We start from the raw sequence: 16970 nt of genomic DNA, 5'->3' as shown, positions 1-16970 counted from the left end.
TTTGCAATGGAAGGGAAGTTTTTCTTTGGCCACTACTTAATATGGGTGATGTTATTGCTGTGGCAGATACACGGATATAAAAGCTGCATTCTGAAAGAAAGGAAGGCTTTGTTGGAGCTCAAGGGTTACCTGATCTCAAAGAGTTCAGAATCCCTGGTGGGATCGGTCCTCAAAGCACCGCCTGAAGAACCGGACCTCGAATACGGGGAGGCAATATCTGTTCTCTCTAATTATGAAACTTGGACTAATGACACAAAGAGCGATTGCTGCCGGTGGAATGGTATTAAGTGCAATCGTACCAGCGGGCGTGTCAATGGTCTTTCTGTTGGTTCTGTGTACTTTAGAGAGCCTAATTCTCTCCTTAATCTTTCCTTTCTGCATCCCTTTGATGAGGTTCAAAGTCTGAACTTATCCGGGGAAAGATACGTCCAGTCATATAGTGGCTTCTTTGATGATGTTGAAGGTATTCCAGGCTTTTACATTGTTTAGTTTACCTGTATCTGGAAACGTTTAGAATGTTAGATAAGTTATATCTTATTTTTGTATAGTCTATTAATGAGATATTTCTTTGCAGGTTACAAAAGTTTAAGGAGATTAAGAAACCTGGAGGTTCTGGATGTCTCATGGAATGATCTCAGTAACAGTATCTTTCCTTTTCTAAATGCCGCAACATCACTTACAACTTTGTTTCTCCGGGGTAACTTCAGAGATGGTCCTTTTCCTATTAAAGGTGTGTTTTCCATTTGCCATGACCCTTCTCCGGGGTAACTTGTGAGATGGTCTTATTGTTGAGTTCGTTTATGCCATTTCAAATATCATTTTCTTACATATTAATTAGAAGAGTCTTGCTTTTGTATCTCTTTGTATTATGGCAGAATTTAGTCACCTGACAAAGCTGAAAGCTCTGGATCTAAGTTTAAATAAATTTTCTGGCTCAATGGAATTACAAGGTAAGCTTCCTTTTTTCTCTTTGAAAAAAAAAAGTGTAGAATGATAATATTGTGATATTCAATCTTTTGGCCTTTACCTTATCTCAGAACTAAAAAACTTGAAAAACTTTGAACTTCTGAATCTATGTGGAAATAGACTTCACGGATTCATTTCAGGTAACATAATTGTAACCGTTTTTTTTTTGGGTCGGCAGAAGATAACTTTATATAACAGAATTTTACTAACGTACATTATATGAACTTACTTTATTTCAGAACTAACGAATTTGCCGAAACTGGAACTGCTGAATCTTGCTCGGAATAATTTCAGCGGACCTATAACAGGTGTGTTTGCTTCACCTCTATATTATTTATGTGAACAACATTATATTTTTATTGTCTCATGAATTCTGTAGACAAAATTGTTCTCATTATGTTTTTGGTTTCAAATCAATATTTTTTTGAAGCTGTTTGTGACATGAAGAATCTGCGGGAGCTCGATCTCAGTGAAAATCATTTTGTTGGCCAACTTCCTCTTTGTCTAGGTAGCTTGAAAAAGCTACGGGTTCTCGACCTATCATCCAACCAGTTTAGCGGAAATATACCATCAAGTTTCAGTAGCTTGGAGTCCCTAGAGTATCTATCATTGTTAAACAACAACTTTTCAAGCCTATTCTCGCTCAATCCACTCACCAACCTCACAAACCTCAAGGTGTTCAAAGTTTCATCAACATCTGATAAGGTACAAGTAGAGTCAGAGGGTAACTCGGAGCCAAAGTTTCAACTGAGAGTTGCTGTACTACGATCTTGCAGCTTGGAGAAAATCCCTTCATTTCTCGTCTACCAAAAGAACTTGCGTCTAGTTGATCTATCCAGCAATAGATTATCCGGAAACCCTCCTACGTGGCTGTTGCTGAATAATACACAACTTGAAGTCTTACTGTTGCAGAAGAATTCATTCACAATCTTTCAAATGCCCACAATGGTGCATAGTTTGCAGGTTTTTGATTTTTCTTCCAATAATATTGGTGGGATATTACCTGATAGTATTGGTCTTGCACTTCCGAATCTGGTACATCTAAATGCCTCAAGTAACTGGTTCCAAGGGAATTTTCCATCGTCTATGGGCGAGATGAAGAACATTTCATTCCTCGACCTATCCTATAATAACTTATCTGGGAAGCTACCAAGAAGGTTTCTCAGGGGTTGTTTTCAACTAAAGTACCTGAAGCTCTCTCACAACAAATTCAGCGGCCATTTTCTTCCAAGAAGAACAAGCTTCACTTTACTAGAAGTGTTGAGAATAGATAACAACTTATTTACTGGGAAGATTGGAGTTGGTTTGCTTGGCTTTACTTATTTGTCAATGCTTGACATGTCCCACAATTGTTTCACTGGTACTATTCCAAGTTGGATATCTGAGTTTTCTAATTTGGATTTCTTATTGTTAGCAAACAATTTCTTAGAAGGTACCATACCACCTTCCTTGTTGCTCGTTGAGTTTCTGGACCTCTCTGGAAACCTATTGTCGGGAGCCTTACCGTCGTCACAGGTACAAGGTAGAATATTCTTCCTCAACAACAACAACTTGACAGGGTCAATTCCAGACACATTGTTGGAAGGTGTCCAGATACTTGATCTTCGGAACAATAAACTCTCTGGGAGTATTCCCCAGTTTGTCAACACACAAGACATAAAGTTTCTTTTGTTGAGGGGGAACAATTTAACAGGATCCATTCCAAGGCAGCTGTGTGATCTCAGCAACATCAGGCTTTTAGATCTTTCAGATAACAAGCTCAATGGCTTCATACCTTCATGCCTCTACAAATCATCAGTCTTACGAGGTGGAAAGGAGAGTGATATTATCTATGGGCAATATTATCGTACACTGACTTTTCATTCTGAATATTACAGATCGATATTTCTAGTAGAGGAGTTCCAAGTATACTCCTCTGCCTTTCAGGAAATTGAAATAAAATTTGCAACAAAGCAAAGGTACGATTCCTATAGTCCTGGAGAATCTTGGTATAGTGATTCTTACACTCCTGGAGAATCTTTGTATAGTGATTCTTATAGTCCTGAAGAATCTTGGTTAAGTGATCCTGGTACTAATACATCTCAGTTCAGAAGAGGAATACTTGATTATATGTATGGGATGGATCTGTCAAACAATGAGTTAAGTGGTGTTATCCCAACAGAGCTTGGAGGTCTCTGGAAACTGCGGTCCTTGAATCTATCTCACAATTTCTTGTCGAGTTCTATACCATCCAGCTTCTCCAATCTGAAGGATATTGAGAGCCTTGATCTTTCTTACAACATGCTGCACGGAAGCATTCCTCAACAGCTAACCAGCCTTACATTTCTTGAAGTGTTTGACGTGTCTCACAACAATATATCAGGAATCATTCCCCAAGGAAGGCAATTTAACACTTTCAACGAGAGTAGATACTTAGGCAATCCACTTCTCTGTGGACCACCGACCCATATAAGTTGTGAGGCTAAGAAGAGCTCAGAGGAAGCAAATAAAGGAGGAGGAGAGGAAGAAAATGAAGCTGACATGAATAGAGTTGTATTCTATTATGGGACTGCCTCAGTTTATGTGACCACATTGGTATGTATCGTTGTACTTATGTGCTTTGATTGTCCTTGGCGTCGAGCATGGCTCCGCATTGTAGACGCTTTCATCGCTTCAGCAAAAAATATGTTGTTTTAAAATATTTTCAGCTCAGTTTCTTGGATATTTCTATCCAAACCTAATCTTGAGTCTACTGTGTTCGTGTAAGTGTATGTACTTTTAATTCATGTCCAAGCAAAAAAATAAAATAAATTTGTTTATTGCTTCCGTTGAGTGTTTTCTGGAAAGACTTTGAAGTCTTATCAAACAATTCAAAGTAAACGATAACAAGCACATTTTTTCTAAAGAGAGCTTCATAATAGCAGCTCCACATAGTCCATAAATCATCATGTCTTTAATTATATTATAAAGCTGTGGCTTTTCATTTTCATCAGGAATTTTTGCAGATATGATCTTGACTATGTTATCTGTAGTGGGAAATTTTGAATCAATATGCATGAAAAGTAGAATGTGAGAATGTAGTAGACCATGGTTTTAGAACTCAATGGTACATTACTGAAATTTAACATAAAACCATTGGTTACCTAATAATATAAAAATACCAAAACACGAAAATCATGTCTAAAACAACTTTTACATGATGCAGTCTTTCATAAGAGTTTCTTCTTCATTAAATTATTAAATTTAACATAAAAACCATTGGTTACATAATAATATAAAAGTACCAAAACACGAAAATCATGTCTAAAATAACATTAACATGATGCTGTCTTTCCTAAGAGTTTCTTTTTCATTAAGTTATTCATCAAAGAGTCGACTTTCATCTCAAACATCCTACAAATAATGTATGGTCTGTCATCATACGATTCTTTACATATGCTCATTTCAACTACATATTTATTCTTCATATATCTAGGATAATCTGTGAAAGTTGCTGCCAACAAAACTGGTGACTTTGTTCATGCACAGTGTTACCAGCATTTTTAGACTCTCATTGGTATGACGAGAATATCTATACATGTTTCTTTAGAGATCTCGCTCATTTTTTATTTCTTTTTTTAATGTTAGTGTACGCATAGAATATCTTGATAGAGATGCTCTAAGATCAAACTCTATCCCATGAATTCTCAGTAAAATATCGACAATATTTATTAGTGAAAAGAAAAAAATGGGTGAGAAGTTGAGATATGTGAGCAATGGGAATGCTCTAAGAATGATATGGTGAAACCGTGTTCCATGTTGGTAATAAGCAGAAACAAACAATGAAATAATGATGTTGACTTGGTGCGTCTAAGTCTTCCACTGAAATTCGATGTAGCCTACTTTTTATCTAAGAATGTCTTCCACTTCCACTGAAATCCAAAGTAGCAAAGTCAGTCTCCCACTGAAATCCAAAGTAGCCTATTTATTATATATACAGTGCATATTTACTGGTAGAATTCAAAGTTCTGTATAAATTGGTAAGATCAACATACACACACACACACGATCTAAATTATATCAAAGAAATGGGAAAGGAAGACATTGTATTAATCCTCTGCGTCTTTATCATAAGCTTCAGTGCCATTTATGTTTCTGCACAAACTTGTGATGACACTGCTGGGAATTTCAAACCCAGTAGTCCATATGACAAGAACCGCCGTCTCATCAACGCTACTCTAGCTTCTAACGTCACGAACCATAACGGCTGGGTCAAGGGTTCGATAGGGTTAGGCCCCAACATAGTCTACGACATGGGAATGTGCTCTCCAGGTGCTGGACCAGACTCTTGCTCCTCCTGTATCAAGGATTCGACAGTTTACTACAGGCCTGTCCGAACCAGTCAGACGCTTTCTCATGGCTCAGTGAAGAGATCCTTTGCCTTGTTCGCTACTCTAGCAAGTCCTTCGGGGTCCTATCCTTAAAGCCTTTTAGTAGATTTTATAATAATTTCTACATAAAAAATGAAGACCAGAAGGGGTTTGATATTGTGTGGGACGGGTTACTGACTCGTATGATCACATCAGCTTCTTCGTCGGTGAGAAACAGTTCGTCTAATTCTTCTTCTCCGTTGCCATTGTCTAGTAGTAAATACTATGCAAAGGATGTATCGCCGGTGCCGATTTACGGGAACATTACGGTCTTGATGCAATGCACTCCAGATATATCTTCAAATGATTGTAAAATTTGCTTACAGACAAGCGTTGATTACTATAAGAAAGAGCTCCATGGGAGGAAAGGCAGTATTATAATGCGGCCAAGTTGCTTTTTCCGGTGGGAATTGTTTCCATTCTCTGGTGTTTTTGATAATATTAATCTTCAGTTTCGGCCATCATTGGCGCCTTCGCTGCCGCCTTCACCGCAGCGTTCTGAAGCCGACCTGGCCAGTAAAACCAAAACAAAAGGCAAGTCTTCGTTGGAAATATTTTCCGGCAATTCTTGTTTCTTTTTTTGTTGGTTTTGTGTTAGCTATGTTTATGGTGAACTGGTGGTGCAGATAAAGGGTTCTCGGGAAAAAAATCGCTGCAACAGTCATTGTTGTTTTCGTTGCCATAATAGTAATTGTCGTAGGCTTAGCTATCAAGAGAAGAAAGCGAAAGCAAGACATTGAACTTCCAAGTGAGTTTTTTGTTTGTTTATAGAAGTCTTGATTGATTTTGGTATTTCAAATTAAAGAATCCCACGGCTTAAGGAACTTGTTTGATGGTCATACATGAAGCGGAATCTGTTCAATTCGATTTAAAAATAATTGAAGCTGCGACAAACAACTTTTCAGAGCATAACAAGCTTGGTGAAGGTGGATTTGGTGAGGTTTACAAGGTATTTACCTTATATGTCCACCCTACTTTCTTCTTTTGTGGAGAAACAATGAAATGATGATACCTAATACGGTTGGGCACTTTACCCGATATTCGAAGTGGCACCCGAACCCGATCCGAAAAATTCGAACCGAAATCCGAACCGAAGTAGCAAAGTACCCAAACGGGTATTGAATAAGGAGAGATTGGATACCCGAACCCGAACGGATAATACCCAAACCTGAATGAAAATCCGAAGATAACCGAACATATGTATAATTAATCTTATATTTCTAGTTTACATCTCTCATTTTATATAAAATATTTATATTGATACCACACATACTTTAAGTTCATATGATATACATATAATTACGAAAAAAATGATTTGCTACTCACTTAAAATGCATGTCAAGTTTTTTATTTCAAAAATTAACAAAAAGTTACATCCAAAATTTAAAAAAAATAACTAAGTTAATGCCTTTTTAGTTTTAAAATGTTATGTCCAAATCTATTAACCATTCAATCTATTAAAAATAAAAAATTAGTTAACAGAAAGTTATATTTTTAAATAAAAGAAACTTGAGAAATGAAAATTTTAATTTTTTTTTCAAAATCTAAATATCCGAACCCGATCCGAAATAACCGAATCCGAACTAAAAATACCCGAACCCGATCCGAAGTACAGAAATACCTGAACGGGTTCTACACCTCTATACCAAAATACCCGAAAATCTGAAATACCCGACCTGAACCCGAACGGGTACCCGACGCCCACCCCTAATACCTAATATGCAATTAATTTTAAGGGTATGCTTATGAATGGAACTGAAGTTGCAGTAAAGAGGCTCTCAAAAACATCAGGACAAGGCGAAGTAGAGTTCAAGAACGAGGTTGTAGTTGTTGCAAAGCTTCAGCACAGAAATCTTGTTAGACTTCTTGGATTTTCGCTACACGGAGAAGAGAAATTACTCGTCTATGAGTTTGTTCCTAACCAAAGCCTCTATTATTTCCTCTTTGGTAAGTTAACTTCAGTTTTGGCATACCCTTGTCTGTTATTTATTCTTCTTATAGATAGGTAAGTGTGATTATATATGAATATACAGATCCTAGTAAGAGAGTTCAGTTGAACTGGACAGTGAGACGCAACATCATTGTGGGAATCACTCGAGGAGTTCTATATCTTCATCAAGATTCACGGCTAAAAATTATACACCGCGACCTCAAAGCAAGTAACATTCTCTTAGATGCTCACATGAATCCGAAAATCGCTGATTTCGGAATGGCAAAGATCTTTGGAGTGGACCAAACTGTAGCCAATACAGCAAGAGTAGTTGGGACCTTGTAAGAATATCCTTAAATGAAGTTGACAAAGTTATTTTAATGTGCCATTCTTCTGCCAATTTAACCTGTGTTTTTGCAGTGGTTACATGCCACCTGAATATGTGACGCATGGCCAATTCTCGACGAAATCAGATGTTTATAGCTTTGGAGTCTTGATTCTTGAGATCATTAGTGGCAGAAAGAACAGCAGCTTTTACCAAATGGATGGTTTGGTTAACAACTTAGTCACATACGTGAGAAATCATAAACTAATTAAGTTCCAAATTTTGTTGGATTCTTTCAAACGGTGATCATAGTTATGAATATATGCATTTACATAACTTCAACAGGTCTGGAGACTTTGGGAAAACAAATCATTGATTGAGCTTGTAGATAATGGTATCAAAGAAGATTGTAAACGCGATGAAGTCATTAGATATATTCATATTGGGATGTTATGTGTTCAAGAAAATCCTGTAGATCGTCCAACATTGTCGACTATACACCAAATGCTCACAAACAGCTCAGTAAATCTGCTTGTGCCTAGGCCACCTGGATTTTTTTTTGGGAACGGACCAAGATCAAACCCTTTAGCCCATGGATTGGAGCCAGGTCAGTCGAGTAGTAAGTCTATTCCTTGTTCCGTAGATGAAGCAACAATCACCGATGTTACTCCTCGTTGAAAATTCAACATGTTCTGTATGGACTGGTTTTGGTTGTCATTTGTTTTATGTCCGAAGTCAAAATGCATTATTCAAGCTTGAACTTGCAATTTGACTAAGCTCAAGTTCACTTCAATGTCAACGACAAAACAGAAGAATCAAGAAAAAATAATGCTTTGAATAGACGTAAGTGACGAGATTAAAGTCCTCAAAGCAGTATAGAATTGCCATCGTTAGAACATCTCCAATGAAAAACTCTATTTTTCCTCCAAAATAGAGTAAAAGTAAAAATGGAGTAAAATTGCTCCAACCCTACTCCATTTTTCATTCCATAATGGAGTGATGAACAAACAAAAAATAGATTACTCCATTTATGGAGTAAATTTCATTATTGAATGAGATATGGAGTTGGATTGTAGCATTTCTTACTCAATATTCACTTTTACTCCATTTTAAAAGAAAAAATGGAGTAGAGATGGAGATGCCCTTAATTGTGGTGTCTCACATAGTTTCTCACCACTAAAACGTTTAAATTTGATCAAAAAGTCTCAAAGATAGTAAAAAGGGTTTCTTTTGAGTAACTTTTATCTCTCAATGATCTCTCACCACACTTGTCACCATATGATTATTCAATTCTTTTTAAAAGAAAGTAAAGTTAGCTATATAGGTTGCCTTCATATTCCCCCCCTAATTTTTTTTTTTGTTTTTTTAATGCATATATTTCATTCATAAGTGTTCTTACAATAATGAATCAAACAGACCAGAAACAAAATATAAAAGAAAAGGTATACCAGTAGGAACCGTAAATTAACCCCATACACATGTGGATAATAGTAAATGCAAAGGAAAATAGTGAAATTGTGAAGGAGAGCCAAACAAACAAAAACCAATGGAATTACTTTTCAACATCTCTCGTGTAACAGAGAAACAATGCATATCTCCTCTCAAAACTGTTGAGAGACCTCTCCACAACCAAAACTCATGGCTTCATAATGCGGCAGAGAACATGAAAGATATAGCAAGGTCTAATCCCTTTCATAAGAACCGAGAATAAAATCTGTAAGAAACATACCTGCACAGAAAAGACAGCATGAAGCATATGGGACAAGGCTCCAACCCCAACCCCTGCAACTACCAGTCCACCACACCGGATGAATAGACGAGCCACCACACTCGATGAAACAAAACATAACAGAGAAAAATCAGATCTAGCAGAGAGAACTCTTGCCGGCTAGACAGACAAAACCAACCAAATCAGATCTAGTGATGGATTCGTTGTCAGCCTGCTCCGTGGCAGGTCGAATCATTTTCTTTTTATTCGAAATTTTGACCTGCATAAGAGTATAACCCGCAAAGAATATTTTTTATACACGTACCCGCTTCGCCAAAACCGGCCAAACTCCTAGGTAATATTAATTAGACTAAAAAATTTAATTTTAAAATATTATTTCCAGATAACAACACAATATATATAATAATTATCTTAGTTATCAAAATATGTTTTACTTTAGAAATTTTTATTATATTAATTTATAATCAATTATTTAACCTATAAATCTAATATTATTAATATTAATTTTATATTCTATAATGAATTATATACAAAATTTTATTTTTCACTAATATTTAATTACACATCTTTGTTTTTGAACCTAATAAAAAGAAGGAATTACAATGAGTTTTGTGAGAACATATTGAAAATAAAAACTGTAACAACATGTTTATCCTGATAATATAAGTTCGTTAAATAAACCATTAAAATATGTATGACATTATTACATCAATGGGAGCATTGAGATATACACTAACTATAATTTTTTCTTAAAGTATGTTTCTGTTTTTTTTTGGTTAATTTTTATTTTATTTTAATTATTTTATGATTAACTAATGATTAAGCTAATTATTCATTAAGGTTTTCAACAACTTTAACCGCTTTAATTTTTATTGTGAGAGATCCAATGCAAAAATTCACTTCGCAAAAAATAGTGTACATGGATAAAATAGACTACAATAATTTTATAAAATCAGGGAGAAGATGACAAATAAGCAAAATCACTTCTCAAATAATAATATAGATATATAAACATTTATGATATTTTATATATTTTTCGAAAATTTTTGTTTCTTAAAAAAAACTTTTTTTTTTAATTTGCATGTTGCCGCGTATCTGTGACTCAAATTCGGCTGATCCACCCGTTCTGCTTAAAATAATCTCAACCGTATCCGCATCCGCAATTCAAATTTTTCTATTTGTTCGTCCCGCACCCATTTTGTGGCGGATCAAACGGGCCAAGGCCCGCGGGTATTGATTAAAATTCACAGCTCTAGGTTTATCGATGAAGTGGAAATCTAGGGTGTTTTGAGCGTGGGTTCATGTAACTGAGGGGGGAATGTCAAGGCAACCCTAGCTACAACTAAAAGTTAATATTTTAATATTTTGAGAAATTCACAATTGTATCTACCATTTCTCATGATCTAAGGATCACAATCATATAGTTTTCAGACGTAAATACCCTATTGGAACTCTTTTACCAAAAAAAAAAAAACCTATCGGAACTAAGTTTTTTTTTTAAAATATTTTATTTAATTGGAATTGATCGCAAGTATCAAAATATGAACTACTAATGGACACAAAACAAATTAACAATTATGTTAATTATTAATTTTGTATTTTTCTAGCTGGAAACATATTTAATTTGTAGTAGTTGATTACGTTTTTTTTTTGTCAGGTGTGATAAAATATTTAGTTTAAAAAATTCCAGTAAAATAAATTTACTTTTTACCATTACCAGTAAAATATAATTTTATTTCTCCAATCAATCTCACAAAATGTTGGTCATCACTTACCAGTGTTTAAGGCTGTGTAACTGAAATCTTCAAATTAGTGTCCACAGGAAAGTTTGATAATGTTGGACCAATGTGTTGTAAGGCAGCTTTGGCTGTGGATGCGAAATGCTGGCCACATATGTTTCCACTAAATACATTCTTCCCTCGTCTTCTCAAAGAAAGTTGTTCTCGCATCATCAATGAAGCAGAACCTACGCACAAATGAAGTCAGTAACAGAAGAAATCATGGAAAATGCTTTGGGTTAAGTTACTTACAGCTTGTACTTCATACTTTCAATAGTTTATGTATTCCAATGAAATTATCTATTTCAAAAGAACTAATTCAAAAACTATATTGTCAAAAACTCAAACCATAGATCATCACATTCTGATCTAGCAGTCTTAGATCTTCCTTCCACCAAGACTAAGCCTAACTCGAGCTGTATGCTTATAGAACCTATCATGTTCAAGTAAAATCGTGCCAATAGCCATATAAACGATGTGGGATACTTCATACCAATAACAAATGTTAGAACTTTTTTTTTTTTTTTTGTGGAGGAAGATTGCTTAAGAGAAATTTTTGGGATAAAAGTTTTTTTTTCACTAAAAGAGTCCCCAAAGAGGAAAATGATCAAAAATGTTTCAATAAATAGTAAATAAAGTTAGGGTTAAAGTTAAGGGACGGAATTTAGAATTTTAATAAATAAATAAATAAATATTAAACTGCTAAAATAAATTTTTAAAAAATAGTTTCAAAAAGCATTTTCAAATTTCAAAGAAAAAATCGAAAAATTATAAAAGATACATTTGAAAGCATATAATTCGAAAAATATAAAAAAATATTTTTTTATTATTTTTCTAAATAATTAGTTATATTGATATATCTATAAATCGACAGGTAGAATTTTTTTTACCTCTTTAATGAAACATCTTTTAATCATTTTCTTTTTTTTGTGGGTTGTTATGATGACAAAATTTTAAAAATTTACTATTTGAGAGAATTGTCGATTGCTTAAAATACTATTACTAGTTGATGTCCCCCACTTTACCTAAAAATATTTAATTCCAATGTTTATTTTTATTTAAAACAATATTTAAATTAGATATAAATTAGTTATTATAAATTATAAAACTTCAATATTCGTATTGTTAATTAAGGTATTAAATTATATTCTTTTATTTCATAGTTTTATTTTTTTATTTTTATTTTATTTTACGTCATTTCATAGTTTTATTTATGTGTAGATTTTGGATCAATTTTCTATAGTAATAATTAAATTAGGAAATTTGTATTTGAAATTAAACACATATTGTATTTGGACTGAAAATAAATCATGTGGCACTGAAAGGATTCTAAATAATCAAGACTATAAAACATCACCAAAATAAAGATAGTCTAGGAGTAGGGGTGTCAAAATAGGTAAACCAATCCAAACCAAACCATATCCAAATGGTTTTAAACTTATATGGGTTATGGTTTTAACCAATCCATTTGACAAATGGATTGGGTAAATCCATAACTCATTTAAGTTAATGACTTAATGGTTTTAATGGCTAACTCATGAACAATAATTTTATAGCTTAAATGGTTACTAAGTAAAAATATTACTTTGGGGCTGAAAACAAAAAGAATACTTAGACTTTTGATAAATACAATTATATGGTTTTGGTGTTAAAAACAATTTTATTATTTTAGCAGAGAAGATAATTTTGTGATTTTAGTGCGAAAACTACTTTTAACATTTTTGCGGGAAAACAAGATGTTCTGTTTTAGTGGAAATACAATTTTATGGTTCTGGCAAGAAAACACAATATTACGGTTTTGGCCGGAAAATACAATATTGCGGTTTTGGTGAGAAAAAGGTGATTTTGCGGTTTTGGCGAGAAATTCAATTTTGTGGTTTTGGTGGCAAAACTCAATTTTACGGTTTTTCCAAGAAAACATAGTATTAAGTAGGGCTGTTCAATATGGTAAAACCGAAACGTACCGAACCGAACCGAAATAGACAATATGGTTTGGTTTTGGTATATACCATATAAACCGAATGGATATAATTTTATAAAAACCATAGGATTTGGATATGGTTTGGTATATAACCGATTAAACCGAATAAACCGAACAAAACCGATTAAAAGTAGAAACATGTAAATATGTATCTATTTTATAACAATACATGAAAATCTATTTGTTATATAAGTTAAATTTGTGTTAATAACTATTACCATAATGTTATAGTAATAAAGAACCTTATATAATTTGTAAAAACACTTGAACTATAATTAAATAACAATACATCGGAATTCATACATCTTATTTTCTAAGTCTTTTATTTATTTTTATCTTTTTGCTTTATTTTAGTATTCACTAAATTAATATGAAGATGATAAATTTGATGGAAAATGAAAATTTTCACAACTTTTTTCTTATCTATAAACAAACAGAGTTTCGTGTTCAATCAAAAAAGCATGACTTTAATGAACACTAAATATGGAAGAGTGGAAAAACTTTTCTTTCATGTTTATGTTTTGTTTCATATTTTTATTTTCAAAATTTCAGGCTCTGATTTTAATTATAGATTTGATGATTTTATTTGATGGTAGAAACATTTTTACGTTTTTGTTCATTTATTTGAACATGTAATATATTTTTAATAAATGACTGTGTTGACAATACCAAAAACCGACGGAATATAAACCGAACCAAACCGAAGTAAACATGGATTTAGAAAGGTACTTATAACCGAAATACCGAAAACCGAAAAAAATCGAACCTAAACCGAACCGATATCCGGATTGAACACCCCTAGTATTAAGGTTTTGGCCAGAAAATACAATATTGCAGTTTTGGCGGGAAAACACGATTTTGCGCTTTTGGCGGAAAAACCGATTTTGAGATTTTGGCAGGAAATTTCAAGTTTGCGGTTTTGGCGGGAAAAATCAATTTTATGGTTTTGGCGGGAAAACTCAATTTTACGATTTCGGCAGTAAATTCAATTTTACGGTTTTCACGAGAAAACGCGATTTTGCAGTTTTGGCGGAAAAACTCAATGTTACAATTTTGGCGGGAAAAATTAATTTTGCGGTTTTGGTGGGAAACTCGATTTTATGGTTTTGGCGGAAAACTCAATATTACGGGTTTGGCGGAAAAATTCGAGTTCAGGGTTTTGGCAGTAATTTCAATTTTATGGTTTTCACGAGAAAACACGATTTTGCAGTTTTGGCGAGAAAACTCAATTTTCGATTTTGGGAAAAAAACTCAATCTTGCGGTTTTGGCGGGAAACTCGATTTTATGGTTTTGGCGGAAAATTCAATTTTACGGTTTTGGCGGGAAAACTCGATTTCACGATTTTGGCAGGAAAACACGGCTTTGCCGTTTTGGCGGGAAATTTTGATTTTACGGCTTTGGCGGGAAATTATGTCATATGTTCAGTTAAAATCGCTATCTGGTTTCAATTTATTTTTCAAAATTTTAGGTTTGTAAAAGTTATAACACATTAAAATTGTATCTTAATTTATTTTTTTAGTTCGGATAACTAGAGTTTGTAAGGTCATTTGGCTTTTAATTAACCATAAACTATGGTTGTATCTATTTTTATTTAAAAAATCTCTATTTTATTTTATATGGTTACATAATGGATTTTCTATAAGATTTTACTAAAACAGAGAATAAACTAATTTAGTTTTGGTAATTTTAATATATCATTTTATCGAAACCCAATATTTATTATTTACACAGAGGTGCGGAAAAATAATGGAGTTGTAAATAGTTAGAAATAAAAGAGCAAAATTTATGTGGAAGCACCCTAGCCTATTGGTTAAGGTTTAAAGTCTTCTACACCCATGCTTGGGGTTCGAATCCTAGATTATGCAATTTCTTGCAGATTATAGGATGCGAAGCTTTCGGAGGTTCCAGAGTAATGTAAGCAGAGCCGTTCGTTCTGATCGCCTGTTGCGGTGAGAGCCTGTCCATCGAGGATGTCGTACATGCAGAGCCGTCTGTGGTTTCAAGTGTTTCAGAGAGAGCTTCATCGTGGAATCATTATTCGTGAAGCTGTTCATCAATATCGCATATGTTGCAGGTAGTTGATCATCTTATGTAATAGATTTAGAGATTACATGATGATGTAATGTGTTACCCAACGTTAAAAAAAGACCAACATTTATAAATATGTGCTTATTTATCTACAAATAATAATAAGGATAAGGTTGTTATTTCTTAATATTATTACATGTCAGTTCGATATTAGCGGGTTGATCTCTGTAACTATTTATTAGCTCCAAGATCAATGATTTGAGTTCGCAATATTTTATTTCCTTGAAGCCGATTTAAAGAACTCTCTGAAGATATAGGAGCATCAAATTTTTCTTCTGAGAAGTAAACATTGTAAGCTACTTAAAAGGTATCGGAGAAACAATAAATATCCATTGCATTGTAGCATAAATTAATTTTCTTTATATTCTCAGAGTAACCAAATACAGTTTGGTTCGAATCAGATTAATCATAGGGTATTAAATTAATACTCGACTTTCGATTTATAAATTTAATGTGTTATATACACAATAGACTTTGATCAAAGAAAATATACAAACTGGACTTTCATTATAGATGGAAAGTAATCTTTTATTTTAAAATGAAACTATTTTATTTTGCAAGTATCAACTTTGTTATTTATTGTTTTTTAATAATGCATACATTTAAAAAAAAATTGCAATAAAATAAAATAATTAATTTAATTAAAAGCCAAAAATTATTCAAAACATTTCTTTGAAAACCTAATAAATATTCTCAAACAATTAACAAAAAGTTAGTCAAAACTGCAAACAATCACTAATTAGTAGTCTTATCGTGTATGGTAAAGATTTAAATAAACTCATAAAAGTTTAGTCAAAATTTCCAGATAATTTATTACTTGTATTTATGGTTGAAGGTTGAATAAGGATATTATATTAATATGGTAAGAATATTAAACAAAACATTATAATAGGGTAGAGCTAAAAATCAAAACACATATGCTATATATATCTGAGTAACTTAGTCAAAATTTCTTATGCATCTTTTCAACTAACTAAATATAACTGGGATTCAAGAGAGCATTCAATAAAGAATTTCTATCAGTTTTTAAGGTACACATGCAAATTTTATGATAAATCTAATCACTAGTGATATTATTACATATCAGATTTTTATATTGCATCACTATCACAAAATATATTAATCTTTGTCATAATATGCTTAGTTTTGAAATTATATTGATTTACTTATAAGAAATAATACATATTCCCAATTTGATATTTTGAAAGTTCTTTAAATAGAAAAATTATAATCGTAAAAGGCATGCAATTATATGTTTTAGAACAGTGCTTGTACATTTCTGTCGTGTTGCATAAATTTAAATTACATTTTTCTAGTGGCTCACATTATTGTATAGACTAAGGAAATATTTTCTTAATCTCTTGAAATATTAAATTTTCAAAACAATAAATTATATAGAAGCATTAATTAATTATTTGCTTGCAATTTTTGAGTTTATCTATACTATTAAAGCAGGATTCTATTTTAAAAGTTTAGGATTCTGCCTTAAGATTTTTATCATATTTACAAAATATTAGAGATATTTTATATTTATAGTAACAAATAAATTTCTTTACAAACCAAAACAAAACCATAAATGCTAGTTAACTATTAGAATTTACTTTCGGTAAAACTTTATCATACCCATAACAATTCTTTTTTCGACCAGATTTTTTTTTGTTTTGAATAATTAGATATTTCTAATCATATGAAGTATACTTAATTTTGCGGGTAATAAATAAATTAAACTAATATAATTTATTTATGAGATACAAATGAATTGATGTGTTTTTTTTTTGTAGTGT

The 16970-nt window shown here is 32.8% G+C and overlaps 2 protein-coding genes and 1 pseudogene across 2 annotated transcripts; all 3 read left to right on the top strand.

The window, feature by feature from the left end:
* LOC106393899 (receptor like protein 21-like) lies at positions 1–3757 on the top strand. Its single transcript, XM_022718177.2, has 6 exons — positions 1–463; positions 575–730; positions 876–950; positions 1038–1106; positions 1206–1274; positions 1397–3757. The coding sequence occupies exons 1-6, from the start codon at positions 7–9 to the stop codon at positions 3640–3642; spliced, it is 3072 nt and encodes a 1023-aa protein (XP_022573898.2). The 5' UTR covers positions 1–6; the 3' UTR covers positions 3643–3757.
* Positions 3758–3833: 76 nt separating this feature from the next.
* On the top strand, positions 3834–6441 carry LOC125608020 (annotated as a pseudogene).
* Positions 6442–7099: 658 nt separating this feature from the next.
* LOC125575420 (cysteine-rich receptor-like protein kinase 17) lies at positions 7100–8287 on the top strand. Its single transcript, XM_048778179.1, has 4 exons — positions 7100–7301; positions 7388–7625; positions 7705–7858; positions 7955–8287. Exons 1-4 carry the CDS (start codon positions 7100–7102, stop codon positions 8285–8287), a joined length of 927 nt encoding a protein of 308 aa, XP_048634136.1.
* Positions 8288–16970: the final 8683 nt, after the last annotated feature.

This window comes from Brassica napus, chromosome A4 (assembly GCF_020379485.1).
Source record: "Brassica napus cultivar Da-Ae chromosome A4, Da-Ae, whole genome shotgun sequence".
In the NCBI taxonomy this organism is placed as follows: Eukaryota; Viridiplantae; Streptophyta; class Magnoliopsida; order Brassicales; family Brassicaceae; genus Brassica; species Brassica napus.
The sequence above is the reverse complement of the archived record's forward strand: the minus strand, read 5'-3'. Positions and strand labels throughout refer to the sequence as shown.